General features: G+C 34.3%; 2 protein-coding genes and 1 non-coding gene across 4 annotated transcripts; 1 reads left to right on the forward strand and 2 right to left on the reverse strand.

The window, feature by feature from the left end:
* Nucleotides 1–438: 438 nt before the first annotated feature.
* Nucleotides 439–1,085, reverse strand: PDF1.4 (defensin-like protein). The gene is made up of 2 exons (XM_022284017.2): nt 1,010–1,085; nt 439–817 (listed from the first exon to the last, which is right to left on the reverse strand). The coding sequence occupies exons 1-2, from the start codon at nt 1,065–1,067 to the stop codon at nt 642–644; spliced, it is 234 nt and encodes a 77-aa protein (XP_022139709.1). The 5' UTR covers nt 1,068–1,085; the 3' UTR covers nt 439–641.
* Nucleotides 1,086–3,224: 2,139 nt separating this feature from the next.
* CLUB (TRAPP II complex TRAPPC10/CLUB) lies at nt 3,225–18,315 on the forward strand. 2 transcript variants are annotated; one of them, XM_022283759.2, is made up of 22 exons: nt 3,225–3,429; nt 4,047–4,276; nt 4,496–4,677; nt 5,216–5,399; nt 5,659–5,749; nt 7,873–8,033; nt 9,311–9,400; nt 9,554–9,715; nt 10,162–10,223; nt 10,420–10,510; nt 11,050–11,213; nt 11,340–11,547; nt 13,709–14,254; nt 14,376–14,588; nt 14,979–15,345; nt 15,446–15,536; nt 15,645–15,729; nt 16,439–16,628; nt 16,902–17,191; nt 17,448–17,541; nt 17,664–17,861; nt 17,970–18,315. In XM_022283759.2, exons 1-21 carry the CDS (start codon nt 3,366–3,368, stop codon nt 17,837–17,839), a joined length of 3,741 nt encoding a protein of 1,246 aa, XP_022139451.1. In that variant the 5' UTR covers nt 3,225–3,365; the 3' UTR covers nt 17,840–17,861; nt 17,970–18,315. The 2 variants fall into 2 exon arrangements, with proteins under 2 accessions (XP_022139451.1, XP_022139450.1); XM_022283758.2 differs by having other exon boundaries at nt 17,664–18,315.
* Nucleotides 18,316–19,506: 1,191 nt separating this feature from the next.
* On the reverse strand, nt 19,507–19,578 carry TRNAQ-CUG (transfer RNA glutamine (anticodon CUG)). Its single transcript has one exon. It is a non-coding gene; the product is annotated as a tRNA-Gln (tRNA).
* Nucleotides 19,579–19,904: the final 326 nt, after the last annotated feature.

Genomic DNA, 19,904 nt, shown 5'->3' on the forward strand with positions numbered 1-19,904 from the left:
ATTTGAATTGTAATATTACGAAGGAAAAAAGAAAATCCTTTTCATTTATATTGATTTGCAATTGACATATATTTACTTCTTACATGTACAACAAAATATATTTTTTAGTGAATAATACGTGGAAATAGGAATTCGAACCTGAAACTTTTTGCTCAAAAATGTCAAAGCGAGCATAGCTCAATGGTAATTTGACATATATCTTCAACCAAAAGGTTGTAAGTTCGACCCCCACGCCCACTTGTTGTACTAAACAAACTTTTTGGTCGAAGATATATGCATTGAATTATGTTCAAGTTGGCTATCGTTAAAGAATCTATAAAAGATTAGATTTATTGTAATCCATTAACTTAAATTTATGGAACCCTCTAATGTCATTTCCCCCTATTTAATATTTGATAATTTTCAAATCTAATACTCATAGTTGGAAATTTATCAATGTAACAGAGAATAACGACTCGTTTTTTATTGAACATTAACACGAAGTAGAATAACTAAGCACACCATACATAATTAAAAGAGAACCACCACACACCATAAAGCACTTATTATAAAAGAAAACACAGTTCAGAAGTAAACTGAACCGATTTTATTTACTGGATGACACAAAGTTTGAAGAAAAGGGATGATGGGTTTGATGGTTTTCAACAGTTGAAGTAGCAAAAACAAGCTCTTCCAGGGAATTGGGCATGGCAAGCTCCATGCTTGGCACCTTCCCAATTCTTGCATTGCCTGTCGCAGTGGCTCGTGTTCCCGCACCACCCCGACCACGTCTTGCTCCGCTTCTCGCATATCTTTGCCTCTACCGCCACTCGATTTTCTGTTCCCCAAAGTCACAAAAACGAAAAATGAAATATTACATCTCACATGAATAAGTAGGAGCTTATACTTGAGACTTATAATATTTGTGGAATCAACTCATTTGTGATCAAGTACAATATAAATAGACTCATCGAGATAGAATAATCGAGTATTTGATGACAAATCGGGTGGGGAAGATGAGATTAATTACCATTGATGGAAAGCATGAGGGCCAAAAGGAGGAGCAAAGCAACAACCATCTTGCCCATTGTTGATACAAATTTGTGTTTTTGCAATGGCACACAAATAACACACTTGAGGGTGGGTATTAATAGAAAAACTTGGCCATTAAAAAAAAGATTTAATTTTTTTCTTAAAAAAAGATGAACTTGGCCATTGGTTGAATAGTACCCATGTTAAGCATATTTCATTTTATTAAATGGAGGTAGGAATTCGTACTCAGGATATTTTGGTCAGAGATATGTGTCAATTATGGTTGAACTAAACTCATGTTGGCATATGAACAGATTTTGTTAATCATGTATTGAATTGTAAAATTCTAATAAAGACACTCCAACACACGACTTAAATAGCTCTATATATTCCTAATTTTACTTTTATTGACTTAAACGTAATTTAATTGATCAACATGAAACTTCTTTAATAGTTTGTTTTCTATATGTTCAACTGAAAAACAGTTTAAGAAATTCTAAAAACAGACAAGAAAATACTTAAATGCTTTTAGAAACATATATATATTTCATTTTTTCCTTTCAAAAGTGCTTATACAAATATTTTTCCTTAAAAATAAATTTTCTAAATGCATCTGAAATTCAGTGATTTGAATTTCAATATACGAATGGAAGATCCACATTTGAAAAGTTAATGGTTCGTTTGGTAACGTTTCCGTTTCCTGTTTCTTGTTCCTGAAATAGGAATGTTACCAAACGAACCTCAATTAACGCCTTGAATTGAGTTATAGGCTATATTCACTTTTAAAAAAAACTTTTTAGATTTTTCTTTATTACTTTTGACCATAAGTCATATCGTGCCATGATTAAAAAAATCAAAGGTCATATTGTGCCACGATAAATATTGAGTAAATTTTATAATTTATCTATTAGTTCTAGAAAGAAGATGAATGGTCATTTTGTTTTTCTTTGACAATGAAAGGAAGATGGACGGTCATGATTGTGTGAGTGGGTAGGTGAGTGAATTGTGTTCAAAATAGAAATCCATCAAGGTCAAAAAGTGGAAGTCACCAGCCAACTTTTGCATAAATACACAATATAACCATAAATATGAAATTAAGCTATCCTTTAAATTCGAAATATTTGTTGTTAGTGCCTTTGATTATTATTAGAATTTTATTATCGTGTTTGAATTATATTTCAAATCTAGCTTTTTTTTGGTTCAATAATTACAAGGTGAAAGATCGAAAAATAAGGTGAAAGATGAAATCATAATAATATTTGAAAGAGTAATAGATGTTTTAACCACTAAATTGGACTCGGATAAGTCTCTGACCTTACATTGAGTTATTTTGTTGCCTTATTGAATTATGATAAGTTCGGTAATTGTTTAATATTGATGTTGATGTAACCTATTTATTACATAAATTTTGATTAATTGTCGTAATGTGAAAAACAATTTGGTAGGCATATTAAAAAAACCATATTTTAAAATTGAGTACATTTAAGTGATCTAATATTCCGTTTTTATTTATTTACAAGAAGGGAATTCATTATATTCATGTTGACATTTTACCTTTTTACTAGTTTCTAACTATATTCTAATTTAAAGTAAGATGAGACATATTAAATAATAAATTAATAAAATAACTCAATATAGGTTTAATTTCAAAATTTGCCTTTAATTCCTCGACTTTTCATCCCAATACCAAATAATTTACCACACGTCTCTGTTGGCTGAGTTATGCGCATGATTCTTGAAGGTCTTCGAGTTGCTCGAGCCATAAACTACAACAATCTTTTGGTGGAATCCAATTCGCTAACTACAGTCCATTCCTCACAGGTGAGATATCACTCTAAGAGATTCAAACTGGTTCTTTAATATTGCATTTATAACCCTAAATTTTTCCATCATCTCCCTCAACAGTCAGCAGATGGTTTCGCAAAATATGATCGATGGTTTCACAAAATATGATCTCCATGGAACGACCATATTTCTTTTGCAATCTAATTTTTCATCTTGATTGTTGAATTTGGAAACGGATGATAACCTTAAATCCATAGCCAACTTGGCATCTTCTTCATCTTCCTTTCCAAAAAAAAAAAAATTGTAATCTATTTCAGTCCGTAAAAAATCATGAAAGTGATCAGAGAGATCCGACGGTCCTGATTGGCTGCCCTAGGTCGTACTGTAGGACGCGAAGCACTAGATTTCTGGTCTCCGGGAGGGAGCTCCCGAGCAAAACTTCACGGCACTTGGATGCAAACACACTGAAGCAAGCTTTTTTTTTCCTCTCTCTCTCTCCCTCGCTCTCGCTCTGGCGAGCTTGATCTTCATGGATCTATGATCTGCAATTTGTTTGGTACAGATTGAAGATGGCCAATTTCCTTGCTCAGTTTCAGACGATCAAGAATTCCTTCGACCGCCTCGTAATTGCAGGTGAATCTTAATCTCCCATCCATCTCGCTTCAAATTCTAGCTTAATCATGAAGTTCTAAATCTGCTCTGTATACACTTGGAGATTTGAACTGGAATTGAGTATACACTTGCTTGATGCGCAATGCAAATACGAGGCTAGCTTCAGAAATGATACTTGTGCTTGCTCTACTACATTCTAAATAGCACATTGTCTATTTCTCCAGCAGTAAAAATCATGAGTCTTCTGATGCATTAGCTTGTATTGTACCTAATTTGGTTAATAAGTTCAGAACAAATTTGTCATGACATATTACATTTTGCCTTGTACTCTGTTAGGGGACCTTGCTTGAGACCTCACATATTGGTACTGGAAGGTGCTTAGAAGTTCTTATGTTTATGCTTATTGCGTGAATTTTTTGGCCGTTCTCCACTTGGTTGCTAGTAATTTGTGTTTTGAATGGCAGTTGTGCCGTCAAGTTATCTTTCAGAAGATTTTTTATCTTAATCATTATGAAATGTATTTATGATAGTGAAAGAAATAGAGACCGTATGTGAATTGCAGAGTCATGGAATGCTATTTGTTTCTTTGTCCTTGTTCTGTGTTCGTAGCTGATCCTTTCACCTTTGATTACTTTCAGTTGAAGACGTCAGTGACCTGTGGCCTACTGTGAAGAATGGATTTGAGGAGAGATTACCATTCAAAAGAGCTTTTTTGAATAACAAGACACGGAACCTTGTCTCTGTCGATAAGTTGTCTGCTGAGTTCATATTGACTACAGATGCAAGACTCCGTAGTAGGTTCCCACAAGAGCAGTATTTGTTTTGGTTTCGGGAACCATATGCAACTGTTGTTCTTGTCACCTGCGAGGTAACTAAAGGTTGCATTGTTCGCAATCTCATTTATATGGTATTGGGAAATATTTAACTTGGACAGGTTTTTGAGTTTATTTATGTGAAGTTGAAATGTTTAAAGTTTCTTTAATAGTTTGTACTTACTACTCTTTGACAATTGATGATGGTATCTGGATAGTTTTTCAAACCTTTTACTAAAACTAAAATTATAAACTTTTCTATTCATTTGTTCTAGGATCTTGATGAGTTTAAGACTATCCTTAAACCACGCTTGAAGCTAATTGTCCAAAATGATGAGCGGGAGTGGTTTATTGTATTTGTATCTAAAGCTCACCCAAATAACGATCAAGCCACCAAGATGGCAAAAAGAGTATATAGCAAAGTTGAAGTTGATTTTAGCTCGAAGAAGAGAGAAAGGTAAACCTGGTACTTGCACCTATATTTTTTCACTAGCACATTTACTATTTCTCATAGATTCATGTCTTCATATGTTCATTGAAGGGTCAATTAGATACGTAGTTAGTAGCTCTTGAGCTGACTTTATGTATAAATAGTAGCACTTTGGATTGGAAACCTTTAGCCCTTTCAATTTATACCCTGAATTGGTCACATGTCGTCCTTTTAGTAACATTTATTTTACTATATTATTGCATAGTCTATCAACCAATTAAAGCATGTTATCTCCATACAGCTAACCAGTTATATTGCTTATATTATTATTGTGTTCTCTGTGTTGTTGATGTGATTTTTTTTTTTTGGATAAGAGACAATATATTCCAAAAAACAGAAGGAGAAAGAATTGATGTGAAAAATTCATCACCTTATGAGTATGAATTTATTCCTGAGCTTTAAATATTTGATGAAAGTGATAATGCATTAGAAACTTTGGAGATTTATACATCATAATTCAAGGTCAAAAGCATCTTGGTGATTTGCTTTTTCATGTTTCTGTCAGGTGTTGTAAATTAGACATACATTGCCCTGAATCAAATTTTTGGGAGGATCTAGAGTCCAAGATAATGGAGTCCATAAGAAATACCCTGGATAGGCGTGTACAGTTTTATGAGGATGAGATTCGCAAGTTAAGTGAACAACGCTTGATGCCAGTTTGGAACTTCTGCAATTTCTTTATTTTGAAGGTTAGGCATTTACCAATATGTATGCACATAGAGGTTCCCGGATGTTGATTTTAGAATTAAAATTGTTTTTGCCTTTAGAGCACCTAATGACTTTAAAGTTCTAGGCCACTTGATGTAAGTAAGGAGTGTTCTTTTTCTTTTAATAATTTAAATTCACATTTAATTAAACCCATATCAAGTATCAACCACTTGTTCACAGCAATTGTCATCTTCTTCTTGTAGAGATCTATGGGTCTTTTGACACTTGATTGTATCCCAGGAAAGCTTGGCATTTATGTTTGAGATGGCTCAGCTTCATGAAGATGCATTGCGCGAATATGATGAACTAGAGCTCTGCTATCTAGAAACAGGTGTCATGCATTTTTCGTATGAATATGTTTATGTCTCCATTTTCCCCATATGCAGAAAGTAGAAACTTGTTTTCAACATTTTTGGTTTATGCTTATATTAAAGTGCATAAGACTCACCCTTTACTGCATTATCATTGTACTTTAGTGAGATGCTTATCACTTAGTTTGGTGTGATAGGTATCCTTATTTCCAAGTAAAAAGTGATGAATTTATCCCCTCGCATCTTGATACCTTGAGCTTCTTGATTTAAGTTGCAGGCACCAGTACTCCTTTCAATGGTTTTATTTTGGTGATCTATATGTTAATTCTTTAAATTGATCTCAGCCAATAACCTTCAATAAGATGACGCTGTATGATGTCCTCCTAAAAGGCTAAGATGATTTCATTTAAATCTTGTGTTTCTTGTGATCCGAAAACTTGTCTTTGGTTGAGTATCAAGAGCTTTCTGGCCTACCAATACGTTGGAAAGGAAATCTGGACATTAAGCTATTTGTTTATTTGGATCTCTTTTTCGTGTTTTAGTTTTCATTTTCAAACAGAGGTGGTGTCGTTTTCTTAAGGATTAAACAAATAAGTATTTTCAAGGCATCATTGAGGAAAATTTTCTCAACAAAGTCTTGGAACACTTTTAATCAAATATACTTTAATAATGCTTCAACACTTTCTAGAATTATGCATTATAACCATCCAAATCCAAGGTCCTCCCACTTTCCATCTCCTTGAGGGCTATAATGAATCTCTTCCTGAATCAGGCGTTCAGTTTTTTTGTTAGCACACAAATTGCTAACAGCACATTTATTTTTTGTGATTACGATGATTATAATGAGGAAGAGCTTCCTAATGTTGCTAGGAGTTTCAAGGGTGAACAGAAGTAAACTAGTGCATTGATCAAATTTAGGTAAACTTGGTGAGTTAGATTGTTCAGATATAATTAAATCTTTGGATTTTCTATGGAGTTCTCTTTCCAATCTTTTATGTAATTATGATTTTTTGATGAAAACCAATTGGAGGAATTTTTTTAATCCTTTTTAGTGTTTAGGGGTTGATACGTCATCTCCTACCATTTTTGTACTTCTTTTGCATTAACAAGTGGTCTCTTATCCATAAAAAGAAGAAAAGTGGTGTTTTCAATGTTTCAAGAGTATGCTTGAAGATTCTATTTGTGGATTTCTTTATATTAAATCATATTTAATGTGTCATTTTTTTTATTATATACACAGAATTAATTATGTATAAGCAAATGAACTGCAATGAATGGGCAAGTAATTGTTAAGGGACATTTAAATTTACGCAAAATGAGGTATCTTTTTTTATCTTCTTGATGGTGATTTTCTCAATGAAGTCTGTACTAAATGCTCATCACCCAAATTATTCTCAAATTGGACATTCCATATCATGCCATTTCCCTAGGGCATGGTTAACGAAGCAAGTGTTTCTTATTGTGATGAGAGTCTAATATATTTATTCTCTTTTATCCCTATGCCTTTGGAGCTTGGCTTTTTTTTTTTCTTTTAAGAAACAAAACTTTCATTATCAAAGAGGAGTACAAAAAAAGAAGGAGGTGAGCTATCCCCGAACACCAAAAGGCTACAAAAAGGAAACCCAATTGGTGAAGATTTGAGTCACTCCAAAATTACAAAAAGGTTTCGAAGTAGAACACCAAGAAAAGGCAAATATTTTAACAAGAGCCCAAAAGGTGCTCCCACTTCTAGTGTTTCTTTCATGCCACACTCTCCATAACAAAGCCACCACTGTGCTCAACCAGAGGATTTTAGCCTGACCCTTGAAATCAGTAGCCAACATTAGTGGAACAAAAGCACGAGCTCGGTTTTTGTATGTTATACCATCTCATTTTGGCCAACGATGTCTCAGCTCTGTTTAAGGCAGCTGTTTTTTACTTCCATTATTTCTTATAGAAGTGTTTTTTCTGCTCATACATAGATGCATATGCATACTCCACTTTCCTTGACAGTGATTGTCTGGTTCAGAAAATGGATGTACTTGTAATTGGTTTCCATTTTTCTTCAGTCAAACTATTATTCTACTACTATTTACTTGATTATTGGCACTTAGTCTCGGCAACGTTTCTTTATGATTAAGTATAACCTAGTTAAATTGTGTAGTCAATATGACTGCGAAGCAGAGAGATTTTGGTGGAATTGACCATGGGGACAACCAAGCAACATTGCTCAATCCTGGAAGCAAGCCATTGACACAAATTGTTCAAGATGACTCATTTCGGGAATTTGAGTTTAGACAATATCTATTTGCCTGTCAATCAAAGGTGCACATAACTGTGATTGCCTATGTTGTGTTTACGATTTAAGTCAGTTGCTTTTGGAATAGACAATTTATTCATGGTTATTGGTCTTACTTTCCTGCGAATTTGTCTGTTAATTTGCTTTCACAATTAGCCTTAATTGGCTGCTTAATATATATTCGGTAGTTGGTGAAATGTGAGTTGTTTAAGTTGGAAAACCACTGGTTTCTATATCAAGTAGGTGTGTTTTGATGAGATAATGATGTTAGCTAGAGCAATCTTTTACATTTTATCTTCTGTATTGAGAGCTTATTCAAATAGTTGCTGAAGTGTAGTGGATGGATCTTTTGTTGTTATTATTATTTTTTATTTTTGAGTTCAAACAAAGAGGTGGAATGGTAGGGATTTTAACCTCTGACCTTTAAGGGAGGTGATTAATACCTTAACCACTCGTTTGGACGAGTTGGAGTTACAGTTTTGCCTTCCTAGGAGAATAGATGATCTGTTTCTTGAGAATTTTGGGGGAGGCTTGATCAAAGTTAAAGCTTATGTTCTATGGAATTGTGTGGTCAAAGCGAATCTTTGGTTGATTTGGAAGGAAAGGAACAGGAGGCTTTTTGAAAACAAACACACCACTGTGGAGAGTTTTAGTAACAGTGTACAGCATGTTGCTTCGTGGTGGACTTTATACCACAAAAAACAGATGTTAACTAGAGATTGGAAGGCTGCCATTGTTTGGTTAGTTGCAGCCAATAGCATGCAGCCTAACCTTTGACTTATAACTAACTAAGGAAAATGGTAATCGAAGACATATTTGGTTGGATCTAATTTAAGAAATGGAAAAAGAATTTCACCATATAACATTGAGTTATTTTTAATAATTTATTTTTTTTCCTTCTTTCTTTCTTTTTCTTATAAAAATCTTGAATGTGGTGTTAGATTTATTTTCCTGATCACTGACCAAGAAATCTCCCTCTCACGCACACTTGCACATTCAAACACTTGCACAAGTAGGTACAAGCAAAATATTCATATAATGCTAAGTACAAAAAATATGTTATTGTTGTCAGTTGGATGGTAATCACTTGTTTGACACTACCAAATCATTTTACTATTTGCTACTCAAAGTTTTCACTTAAATAAGATTCCTCTTTTTCAATTTTATAGATAGAGTGTTATTTTATCTACTGTGAGTTCTTCTTTGGCAGCTCTTCATTGTTTGTTTAGGATTTTTTCTTTCTTTAAGCAATTTGTTTTTCAGATTTGAACTGCCTCTAACCTTCATTTATGTTAATTTCCAGATATTATTCAAGCTGAATCGACCCTTTGAAGTTGCTTCAAGAGGCTATACATTCATTATTGCCTTCTCAAAGGCACTGGCTGTACACGAGGTGTTTGTTATCTATATATAGTTTTTGTTCCTGTGTATCATAACTCATGCTGAGTATCTAGTTCGAGATGCTAGCTGGGATCTATTTTCTTTTTCTATTTTCCTCCATGTTCTTCATTAACTTCTTTTCCTATTTCTCAAATTCCTCCCTCAGCATATTTTGCCTTTCTGTACGCGTGAAGTTTGGGTAACAACTGCTTGTTTGGCTTTGATTGATGCAACTGCTTCACATTATAGTGAAGGCATTATGGCTCCAGATATAGAAAAGGAGTTCTTCCGCCTTCAGGGTGATCTTTATTCATTATGCAGAGTGAAGGTATAATTTCTTCATTGTCTGGAAGAAATACAATGGTTGACTTTCTTTTAGTTTGTAATAGTAAAACGATCAAGCTGCATCGTTCATCTATGGTTTACCACCATCTATGAAGTGTCAGTACTACTATTTCTTCTATTCTTTTCTAAAGTTAAAGCAAATCTTTTTCCTTTCCTCCTCCATTTCTTTTACCTCGTGTGCGTGTCTATCGTCATTGAACACATTCAAACACTGGTATAGTCATGATTATTTCTCTGTGTATTTAGAACATTCTTATTTAGAAAAAAAAAGGTCGATCAAATACATTATTGATATACTAAAACTCAATGTTCCAAAATAGTCAACAGTTCTCTCGGAGTTTGTAAAACTACAAATGAAAATTTCATGCACATTTTATTATTCAAACATGTCATGTTAGACCTAAAAGAGATGTCGTATGATTTTGGCAGTTCATGAGGCTTGCGGAGTTAATTGGATATGGTTCATATATTGAGAGAAGTCCAGTTAACAGGTGCAGATTCATTACTGAGAACCAAGAGCAATGTTCAGTTGCTTAATTTTAGCAGTTTGATAGTGTAAATTGAAATTACTTTCATCACAGTTCTTTTTTTTTTTTTTGGGAAACTCATGATTTGGCTAGGCAAATCTTTTCAGCATCCTACATTTTAATCAATTTCTATTTTTATGACTTGACTACTTATGAGCAGTGCTTCGCTGAGCATGCTACCTTGGCCCAAGCCATCAGTTTGGCCTTCGATTCCACCTGATGCTTCATCTGAAGTGTTAGCAAAGGAAAAAGTAAGTTATGAAATGGCATAGTAAAACAGTTGAGGTTTGTGAGCGTTTTATTGTCAAAAGCTGTTGGAGAAAGAAACAATGACTTGAGTCTAGCCTTTAATATTATTTTTCTGAAAAGATATTTTTGTCAACGTCACCTGCATACACGTTGTCTATGATTAGCAATGACAAATATGTCTAGTAAAGTTTTGAACTGATTGAATCTTAGTTTCAAAGGCTACATAGTTTCCATTGTGCCTTTGTTACTATAGGTTCTAATCCCAAATTACTTTCTATCTACATGAAAATGTTTGTCTAACTATAAGTAACTGATGTAATAGTTCTGGTTTAAGTGGAAGAAAGAGACAAAGCACTTTTCATTTGAAGGTTACAATTGCAAGCATGCAACTGTTTCCTTTGATTCATAATGTATAATCTCTTTTCATTTCATAGTTTCTCTAGGTTGATAACTGTTGTAGTTATGTCAGTATTTATTTACATACTTATCTCTGTTATGTCTTATTAACATCAGAAATGTAAATGATTTTTTTGCTATGCAGATTATTCTTCAAGAAACACCACGAGTCAGGCACTTTGGTATTCAAAAGAAACAATTGCCTCTAGAACCTTCTTTCTTGTTGCGAGAAGCTAATCGCCGAAGGGCTTCCCTTTCTGCGGGAAATATGCTTGAAATGTTTGATGGGCCCCCAGCTTTTATTGATGGGTAATGGAATATAAAAAATTGTAGGTTTAGAAACATATACTTTGTTGCCTCTTTTTCTTCTGATGTCGGTTATTTCTAATTCATATTTACCCTCTACTTTATCATCTCCTATGTTTATATTGGCAGATCAGGTTCAGATGCATCGCCAAAGATGTCCCCTAATAAAACACATGGGAGCTCCATGTCACGTACTTACTCTTCCCCAGGATTTGAAAACACAATTGATCGACCAATGAGACTTGCTGAGATTTATGTTGCTGCGGAACATGCTTTGAAGCAAACCATCTCTAGTTCTGATCTGTGGAAGTGTTTATCATCTGTGGAGGAATTTGAGGTAAAAAACATGCTTTGTATTGATACACTAGCTGCTTTACAAAAGTTTTTGCCTCTCAGTTCCCTCTATTCAATATTTGTTTGTTGGACCTAACTAGGGAATGTGGTCACTTTAGATTGGATAATGTGTCCATGTCCAATGTGTTGGACACATTTTGGGTTCTCCCACTCTTTTTGTGATTGTACCCTCTTTGTAATTAACTTAATTTGAGGGGTTTTTATTTTTTATTTTTTATTTATTTTGTAAACTCTAAAAGGGTGGCATAGATCTTATTTGTAACTTTTTACCAAATTAATAAAGTTGTCTCGTTTCAATTATAAAAAAGAAAAATCAAATAGTTTAGAAAAATGCTCATTCAGTTTTAGACTTCTCTTTTTCCAAATCTTTAGTCTCAAAGCATTTCATCATTAGAATTTTTTTTTTTCAAACAAGAAACAACTTTTCATTGATATATGAAAAGGAAAAATGTTAAAGATACAAACCCCAAAGGGGTGAAAGAAGAAAAGAAATAATAGAAATCCTTAGAGAAAGCTCAACATGAGCAATACGACAACAAAGATAAATAACATTTAAAACCAAGGGACAATGCAATGCTGAAGGAACTCTGCAAATGGCATGCGAATAAGCATGGAGAACCAAAAGAAGATCAAAAGAAGATTCCACAAACACATCTTAAAGGCCTGACTGAAGGAAGCTTGAGGAATAAAATCCTTGAAACAGATACTCCAAAGAGAATCAAGTAGAGACCAGCCACTCTTGGAAGAAACCAACAAAAAACCCAACTTTTAACCATTGAAGAGGCCAAAGAAACAAAACTTCAAAATATCGGTGGTATAGAAAGAACAGCTAGGCGCTCAAGAAGGAAGAAGTAGGACATTGAAGCAATACAGGAAGAGCTACATAAACCTTTCACCACGACACCTTCTAAGCTTCCTTGAAAAATCATCTGATGCGAAAACTTTCATGATATCTACCACATACGCATCACTTTTGACCCTTGCTCTCGAACAGAAGGGAGAACAACCAGACCTTTAACCAAGCCAAAGATCGTAATAAGAACTTCTGCTAAGGAAGGATCCGACAGGACTTCAAAACGATTCGCCAGCCAAGTGAACCTCCCATTTGAAAATGGCACCTGCATAACTTCAAGTTCTTCGAGAATCAGATTAAGAATCCTCAATGCTTTAGTCATACTTCTGAAGATCAGCCCGAATGCCATCTGATTACTTTAAAAACACCTCCAAGGGACTAAAGATTGTCTTTGAACCCTACTAAAAATAACGCAAACTCAGGCCACAATATTTAACTTTCCTTGTAATTGGCTGCAACTTGGTCTCTTACTAAGGAACTATATCCGGACCAAGCTTAGAAATAAACTTCTTAACCTCTAATCTCTGCTTGTAAAAACTCCACCCACGTCCGGACATTGAGACTTAACAAAGTTCTTAACCTTCAGAAATATGTAACTAGTTTCTTCAACTTCTTGTAATATTGCCTTTTTTTTTTGCTTTTGTATTGTCTTTCTAATGTAAATATCATAAACTAAAAGAAGTGTTTAGCATGGAATTTTTGAAATGTTCAATGAATGTGTTGTCATGTTTGTGTCCTAGTTTTTATTAGAAAATATGGTTTTGTGATGCCTGCCTTATGTTGTGATCGCGTCCATGCTTTCTTTGGAACATTTGGTTGTGAAGGAACTCTCGTTCCTTTGAAGACATAGCTAAGTCCTGGGATTCTTTTTGTAATAGTATTCATGTTTTAGCTTCTTGGTGGTGTCTTAGGAATACAAAATTCTTTTGTAGTTACAGGCTTACAGTCTCTCTTTGATTTTGCAAGGTTTGAGAGCTTTTCTGTGCTAGTTTTTTGGGAAGTGGCCTTCTCGTCCCTTGTATGTAGGTTGTTCTTTTGTTCTTTATTAATGAATCGTTTCCTATATAAAAAAAAGCCATTTGAAACCTCTTCAACATAGCATGTGTCAAAGTTCATAGATTGTTTATATTTGTGGATAACTCTCTCTCAGGGTTTCACAATGGGGCTACGCTTTTTTTAATAATATACAGAATTTGATTTCTTGGTTGTTGAATTTGTAGTATTTATCTCCCTGTACGTATGTGGGTTTTGCATTTTCCAAATTTATATAGTCTATTTTTATTGCTGTCAGAAAAAGTATCTGGAGCTAACTAAAGGTGCTGCGGAAAATTACCATCGGTCCTGGTGGAAAAGACATGGTGTTGTTCTCGATGGTGAAATAGCAGCTGTCAGCTTTAGACATGGTAACTTTGATTTGGCTGCGAAGTCATATGAGAAGGTCTGTGCCCTTTTTTCTGGTGAAGGATGGCAGGATCTATTGGCTGAAGTTCTCCCAAATTTGGCAGAATGTCAAAAGAAACTTAATGATGATGCTGGCTACCTCTCATCTTGTGTGAGATTGCTATCATTAGATAAAGGCTTATTTTTGACAAAAGATCGCCAAGCTTTTCAGTCAGAAGTAGTACATCTTGCACACAGTGAGATGAAGGATCCTGTACCCCTGGATGTTTCATCATTAATTACATTTTCTGGAAATCCTGGACCCCCTCTAGAATTATGCGACGGTGATCCAGGAACTCTATCAATTACTGTTTGGAGTGGCTTTCCTGACGATATAACTCTTGATTCACTGAGCCTTACCTTGATGGCCACATACAATGCGGATGAAGGTGTTAAGGTATGCTTGTTTCTCCCATTCATGAGTGGAAACTTTTTAGTACTTGCTTAATAAAAAATACCATTTGAGATTCATTTGGTATCAATCTTCGGAGTAACATCTCTCTGACCTGATATTTCAGCCTATAAGGAGCTCCATGGAAACTGTGCTAAACCCTGGTCGTAATATTATTACCCTTGCCTTGCCTCCTCAGAAACCAGGTTCTTATGTTTTAGGAGTTATTACTGGCCAGATTGGGAAGCTGAGATTCCGATCTCACAGTTTTTCCAAGGGTGGCCCTGCTGACACCGATGATTTTATGAGTTATGAGAAACCAACTAGACCTATCTTGAAGGTACCGTACCAAGTTATGTTTAGAATATGAACAATCTAATTCAAAATATTTTAAAGTTATGTATTAGGGATTTTCAGTAGGAGATGGAGAAAAAATTGTCTCTCTCGAGCTTCTACTTCTCTTTTTCTGTTTAATTTCCATGCATTCATCTGATGAAAAATGTGTATGGTGGCCATTAATTAATTGCAAGACTTAGTTAATTGCAAACTCTCCTCTTCATCTTTATCATATATGCAATAAGTTTTGGTAAGTCATCTGGCAGTGAGTTTTAGTTTTTATTATTTTTATTTTTATTTTACAGGTAAAGTGACTTGGTATACTTTATTGTACCCCAACTGAGCATAGACATCTGGATAATCAAAGCCCTTTTCTCTCTCTTTTTTTTTTTAGGTTTTCAAACCAAGATCATTGGTTGATCTTATTGCTGCTATTTCATCCCCTCTGCTCGTAAATGAACCTCAGTGGGTTGGAATCATTGTTCGGCCCATCAATTACTCCCTTAAAGGAGCAATCTTGTATATCGATACTGGTCCTGGCTTGAAGATTGTAGATTCTCATGAAATTGAAATGGAAACCTATGTTGATTTGTTGAAAAGTTCAGTTGACATGGCACATTCCGTTGATGCACAGAATTTTGAACGGTTGTGCCACAGTGAAGGTCGAATAGAGTTTCCAGATTGGGCAAGCAATGAGACTTCTATTTTGTGGATACCAATTCATGCTATCAATGAGAGGCTTGCAAGGGGATCAACCACAGGTTTACAATGAATAAATGATGCAAATTATGTGCTACCGTGCATTCAGTAATTTTTGTGCTTGGGCTTCCAAGTATATGATATTTTGTATTTTATGAGCAGACTTCTCTCAAAGACAGAGTATTGTGGATGGAATGAGAACAATAGCACTGAAACTTGAATTTGGAGCTTTTCACAACCAGACGTTTGAGAAGTATATCAATGTGCCACTTTACAATTCCAAATCCTCTATATTGTTATTTGAATTTTTCCTTTATTTTTGATTTGGTACTTATTTGTTAGAACCATGCCTGATATCCAGGACCTTAGCTGTGCATTTCACTGACCCTTTTCATGTGAGCACACGTATTGCCGATAAATGCAACGATGGTACTTTGCTTCTACAGGTATTATATTCTTTTAGAGCTTATATTTTTGTGGTTACATTTTTACGTGGGATGAAGATTCTTGAGAATGTTTCATTTTTGGTTCAGTTGGGTGCGTTTCGTTTCTAGTCATAGATCCGAACTTGATTGGGTTTTGAGACCTAAACAAATTCTAGAAGGTTAAGTAGCTCTGGTTCTCTGTGTCCACTAATAAATTGAGAATTTTGATCTGAAAGAACAAGGGATGATTAGCTGGGGAGTTCCAACAGGGTTCATTTCCGGGAGAATGTTTGGATGGAAAACCAACCCCCGGTTCCCCAGGTTGCGTGAGTTGGCTTGAGGTAAAGGGGGGTCTGTTTAGCATATAAGGAATGAGACTAACGAAAATAGGATACAGGAATATCAATTCCCCAAAGCAGCATTTTTTATATTAGTCAAGGAGAATAATCTGTTTATCATTGAACTAAAGGGTGGTCTGTCTGTTTAGCGAGTAGACTATTATGATATTCCTATTATTATTTGCAAGGGCTGCATTGGAATCCAATATAATATAGGGGAAAACCTTTTTGCCAAAATTTTGGCAAGGATCTTGTGAATACTGGTGGTAGGATTTAGTGATCTAACATCCAAAACTCCTCTACGACTTCTTATGACTTATGACTTTTGAGTAGTTTTGCCATGAACTATATTTTGTATGACTGGATGCCGTGTTGCTCAATGTTATTTCCAGGTGATTATACATTCTGAAGTTAAGGCTACATTGACTGTATATGACGCTTGGCTTGATCTACAAGATGGGTTTGTTCATACTGGAAATGATAATGGAAGACCATCGTCTGGCTACTTCCCATTAGTTATTTCTCCATCTTCTAGAGCAGGAATCCTCTTCAGTATACGCTTGGGGAAAACAAGTTTTGAAGGTATACATAACTGATAATTTGATTTTTTTTTTTTTATTATAACTGATAATTTGATTTTTTTTTTTATTATAACTGATAATTTGATTATTGATGATATTTAGACATAATTAGGCACGGGTAGACTATGTTCTATTAATTAATACCTCACCCATATATCTAGGCAACCTAATATATTTGCTCATGCAATCTATGATAGTCCTAATTATGTTGAGCCGTGTAAGAATTAGAAATGCAGTTAAATCTTAAACTCCATAATTGATCGTCATTTTGCAGATGAAGATAAGGTGACAAGACCCGAAAGCATATTAAATCTTAGATATGGTATCTCTGGGGACCGAATGCTTGGGGCTCACCCACCTGTTACGATAGAGTCATCTGGAAGTGAACAGGATTTGCTGTTCAAGAGCGCTCTAGTTCTGCAAAGGCCAGTGCTTGACCCTTGCCTGGCTGTTGGGTTTCTTCCTCTTTCTTCTGAAGGCCTAAGAGTCGGACAGCTTATTACTATGAAATGGAGGATTGAAAGACTAAACAATTTACAAGAAAATGAAGATTTCAAATGCAATGTAAGTCATGAAATTATCCCAGACTCCATGAATAAAGTTGCGTTAGAAATTCCACATTTTTGTATGTCTGCTTCTTTCGTTCAAAAGTTTGGAAGAATGAACCAACCATTTTCTCCTTTTGATTGATCAAGTAATTGTGCCTACCTTCGTCATATTAATTTGAGGACTTGGCGCTTATTATTTGTAGGGTTTCAAGAATTGGTTTCCTGAATGGTATTTTTATTCCAATGCTATATAACGTTTTTTGCTTGTGCAGCTTGATGACATGCTATACGAAATCGAAGCTAAGACCGAAATTTGGATGATTGCCGGTAGGAAAAGAGGGCATGTTTCTCTCTCTCCCACGCAAGGTTTGTTTACCATCTTTCACACAAGAAATTGAGACGATAAGTGACCCGATGCCTATTCTATTAGAAGAAAAAGATTAAATTCTCATTCTGCTGTCATTTTCATTATGCTTTTTCCATGACAGGATCAAGAATGGTGATCTCTATATTATGCATGCCACTGGTGGCTGGCTACGTTCGTCCACCTAAACTTGGTTTGCCAAATATCGACGAGGCAAACATAAGTTGCAATCCTGCTGCTCCACACCTGGTTTGTGTTTTACCTCCAGTACTCAGCTCCTCATTCTGCATGCCAGCATGATTGTTCTTCGTCGTCGTCATAGGTGATTATAGTTTTCCACTCCGAAATTTCGGAAAAGGATTCATTCAATTAGATTCGTAAAGATTAAAACTAGGTGTCACTACTTGAATCTCTCTAAAATCCCCCCCAGGTCAAAGATTTTTGGTCATCTGGAGAGTTGGATTCTTGCGGGTTAGATACTTTGGTAGTTTTAGCAGTTAAGTTCGACGAGCCTCGCCCAGTGTACAGTACAGTTTAGTGTAACGATGCATCCTTCTACGAGTATAGAGGCCAAGTATAGAAACACCTTTAAAGAATTATGTTTGTGTTTGTTTATAGGTGGCTTATTTGGGTAAACTCAAATTACTGTTGGTGTTTTACCCCAAAGAATTATAACCATCTGAGTGTACAGTGTATTGATGTTTTTGACTTGCCATGTAGTATTTTGATAATTGTAATTTTTCCCTTGTTTATAATTTGATACCTCCATTTAAACTTTTTTTTTTTTTCATTTTTAAATTCCCTCTGACCCACCAAGCCAAAGTATTATTATTAACTTTAGTTATTTATTATTACAGTATTATCAAAGATTTACGTGAAAAAACCACATGTAACGAAACAGGGCCATATGCATTGAATTTTGAATCTTCAATTTGAAAAAATTAACGCCTTGGAATGGACCACTTGTTTTTTCAATAAATAATTTTACTGGCTTACAAAAACTAAATTATACTTAATTTAAACATAAATGAGCGAATATAAGTAATTTATTGTTGAAAGTTCAGTCTCTCACTCCTACAATAATTAATTTTAAAAAAAAATGTAAAATTATATTCTAGTCACAGACTCACATTTGCATGACATCCCGTATTTACCCTTTGTAACTTTTGTTTAATGTTCCTTCTTAAACTTAATTGTTAATTTGAAGGCTAGAGGGTAGTTTGAGGAGCTATTTTCAAATGTAGAATTTTATTTTTGAAATAGAAAATAGTAAAAATCAAAATTTGGAAATTCTAAAAGTAGTTTTTGTTTTTTAAATTTAGCCAAGTATTCAAATGTTTTTTTATGTTTTTTAAGAAATGTGAAAAATACACCAAAAAAATTGTGAGGACGCAAGCATAGTTTTAAAAATAAAATAATTATTAAATGGAACCTTAATTTTTAAAGCGGTTGAAGACCAAGAGTTTGTAAATTGTGGTTTCTAAGAACACAATAGCACTTTTCAAAACTAAAGTAAATTTTTTTTTTCTCTAAAAAATGGTCCTCTCTTAAATTAAAATAAACCACAACGGTCATTTTGTTGTCTTTGAAATAATTTAATGGGTGGAGCTCAAGCCTATTTTCCCAATGAAAACAATTATTAAAGTAGATTTACCTAAATATTAATTGAAAATGTATGCTTGTGCAACTCATCTATGTCATATTGTCAACAGAAATAGGGACCAATCCCATCCAGGAAAAAAAGATATATATTTTGGACATTTGACATTAAATATTATGAAAATAACAATCTCCTTCATGATTTTTAATCTCTCCAACTTTGTCTATGAATTTCTTTGCACCTTATGATATTAATTGCATTGAAAATTACCTTTCGTTTTGGAGCGTTTTATATATTTTTCTGTGGGAAAATTCAAAATCCAAAATATAATATGATATATGAACTGAAAAAAATAAAAATAAAGTAAAGGTCCCACCGAGATTTGAACTCGGGTTACTGGATTCAGAGTCCAATGTCCTAACCACTAGACCATGGGACCTTGTTGAAATTTTGATTCTATTTTTGTTAGGAAATTAATTACACACAAGGGAATCATTCGAATCCGACGGTCAGAAAATTTTCTTAATCACATCTTTTTTTCTTTCTTTTTTTAAAACATTTCTTAATCACAGTTCTTTATTACAATTTCATTTTATAATATACAGAACTAGACTCCTTATATTGAGATTTTCATTAGTGAAGCATGGTTTTGCGCTAAATTATAACATGTAAATGAATCAATTTTTCCATTCAAAAAGAAAAAAAAAACAATCATAAATTTAATTAGTCAAATGATGAGAAAATGAAATCATTTTCTCTCATTTT

The sequence above is a fragment of the Momordica charantia genome (assembly GCF_013281855.1).
Source record: "Momordica charantia cultivar OHB3-1 chromosome 11 unlocalized genomic scaffold, Mcharantia_2.0 BLBB01000011.1, whole genome shotgun sequence".
Lineage (NCBI taxonomy): Eukaryota > Viridiplantae > Streptophyta > Magnoliopsida > Cucurbitales > Cucurbitaceae > Momordica > Momordica charantia.

Bases quoted from the DNA above. Each gene is read 5' to 3' on its own strand.
- CLUB (XM_022283758.2), top strand. From the start codon at position 3,366: ATGGCCAATTTCCTTGCTCAGTTTCAGACGATCAAGAATTCCTTCGAC. The intron at 4,678-5,215 runs GTAAACCTGGTA...TGTTTCTGTCAG, and splicing joins AGCTCGAAGAAGAGAGAAAG to GTGTTGTAAATTAGACATAC. The intron at 8,034-9,310 runs GTGCACATAACT...GTTAATTTCCAG, and splicing joins TATTTGCCTGTCAATCAAAG to ATATTATTCAAGCTGAATCG.
- PDF1.4 (XM_022284017.2), bottom strand. From the start codon at position 1,067: ATGGGCAAGATGGTTGTTGCTTTGCTCCTCCTTTTGGCCCTCATGCTT. The intron at 818-1,009 runs GTAATTAATCTC...TTTGGGGAACAG, and splicing joins CCTCATGCTTTCCATCAATG to AAAATCGAGTGGCGGTAGAG.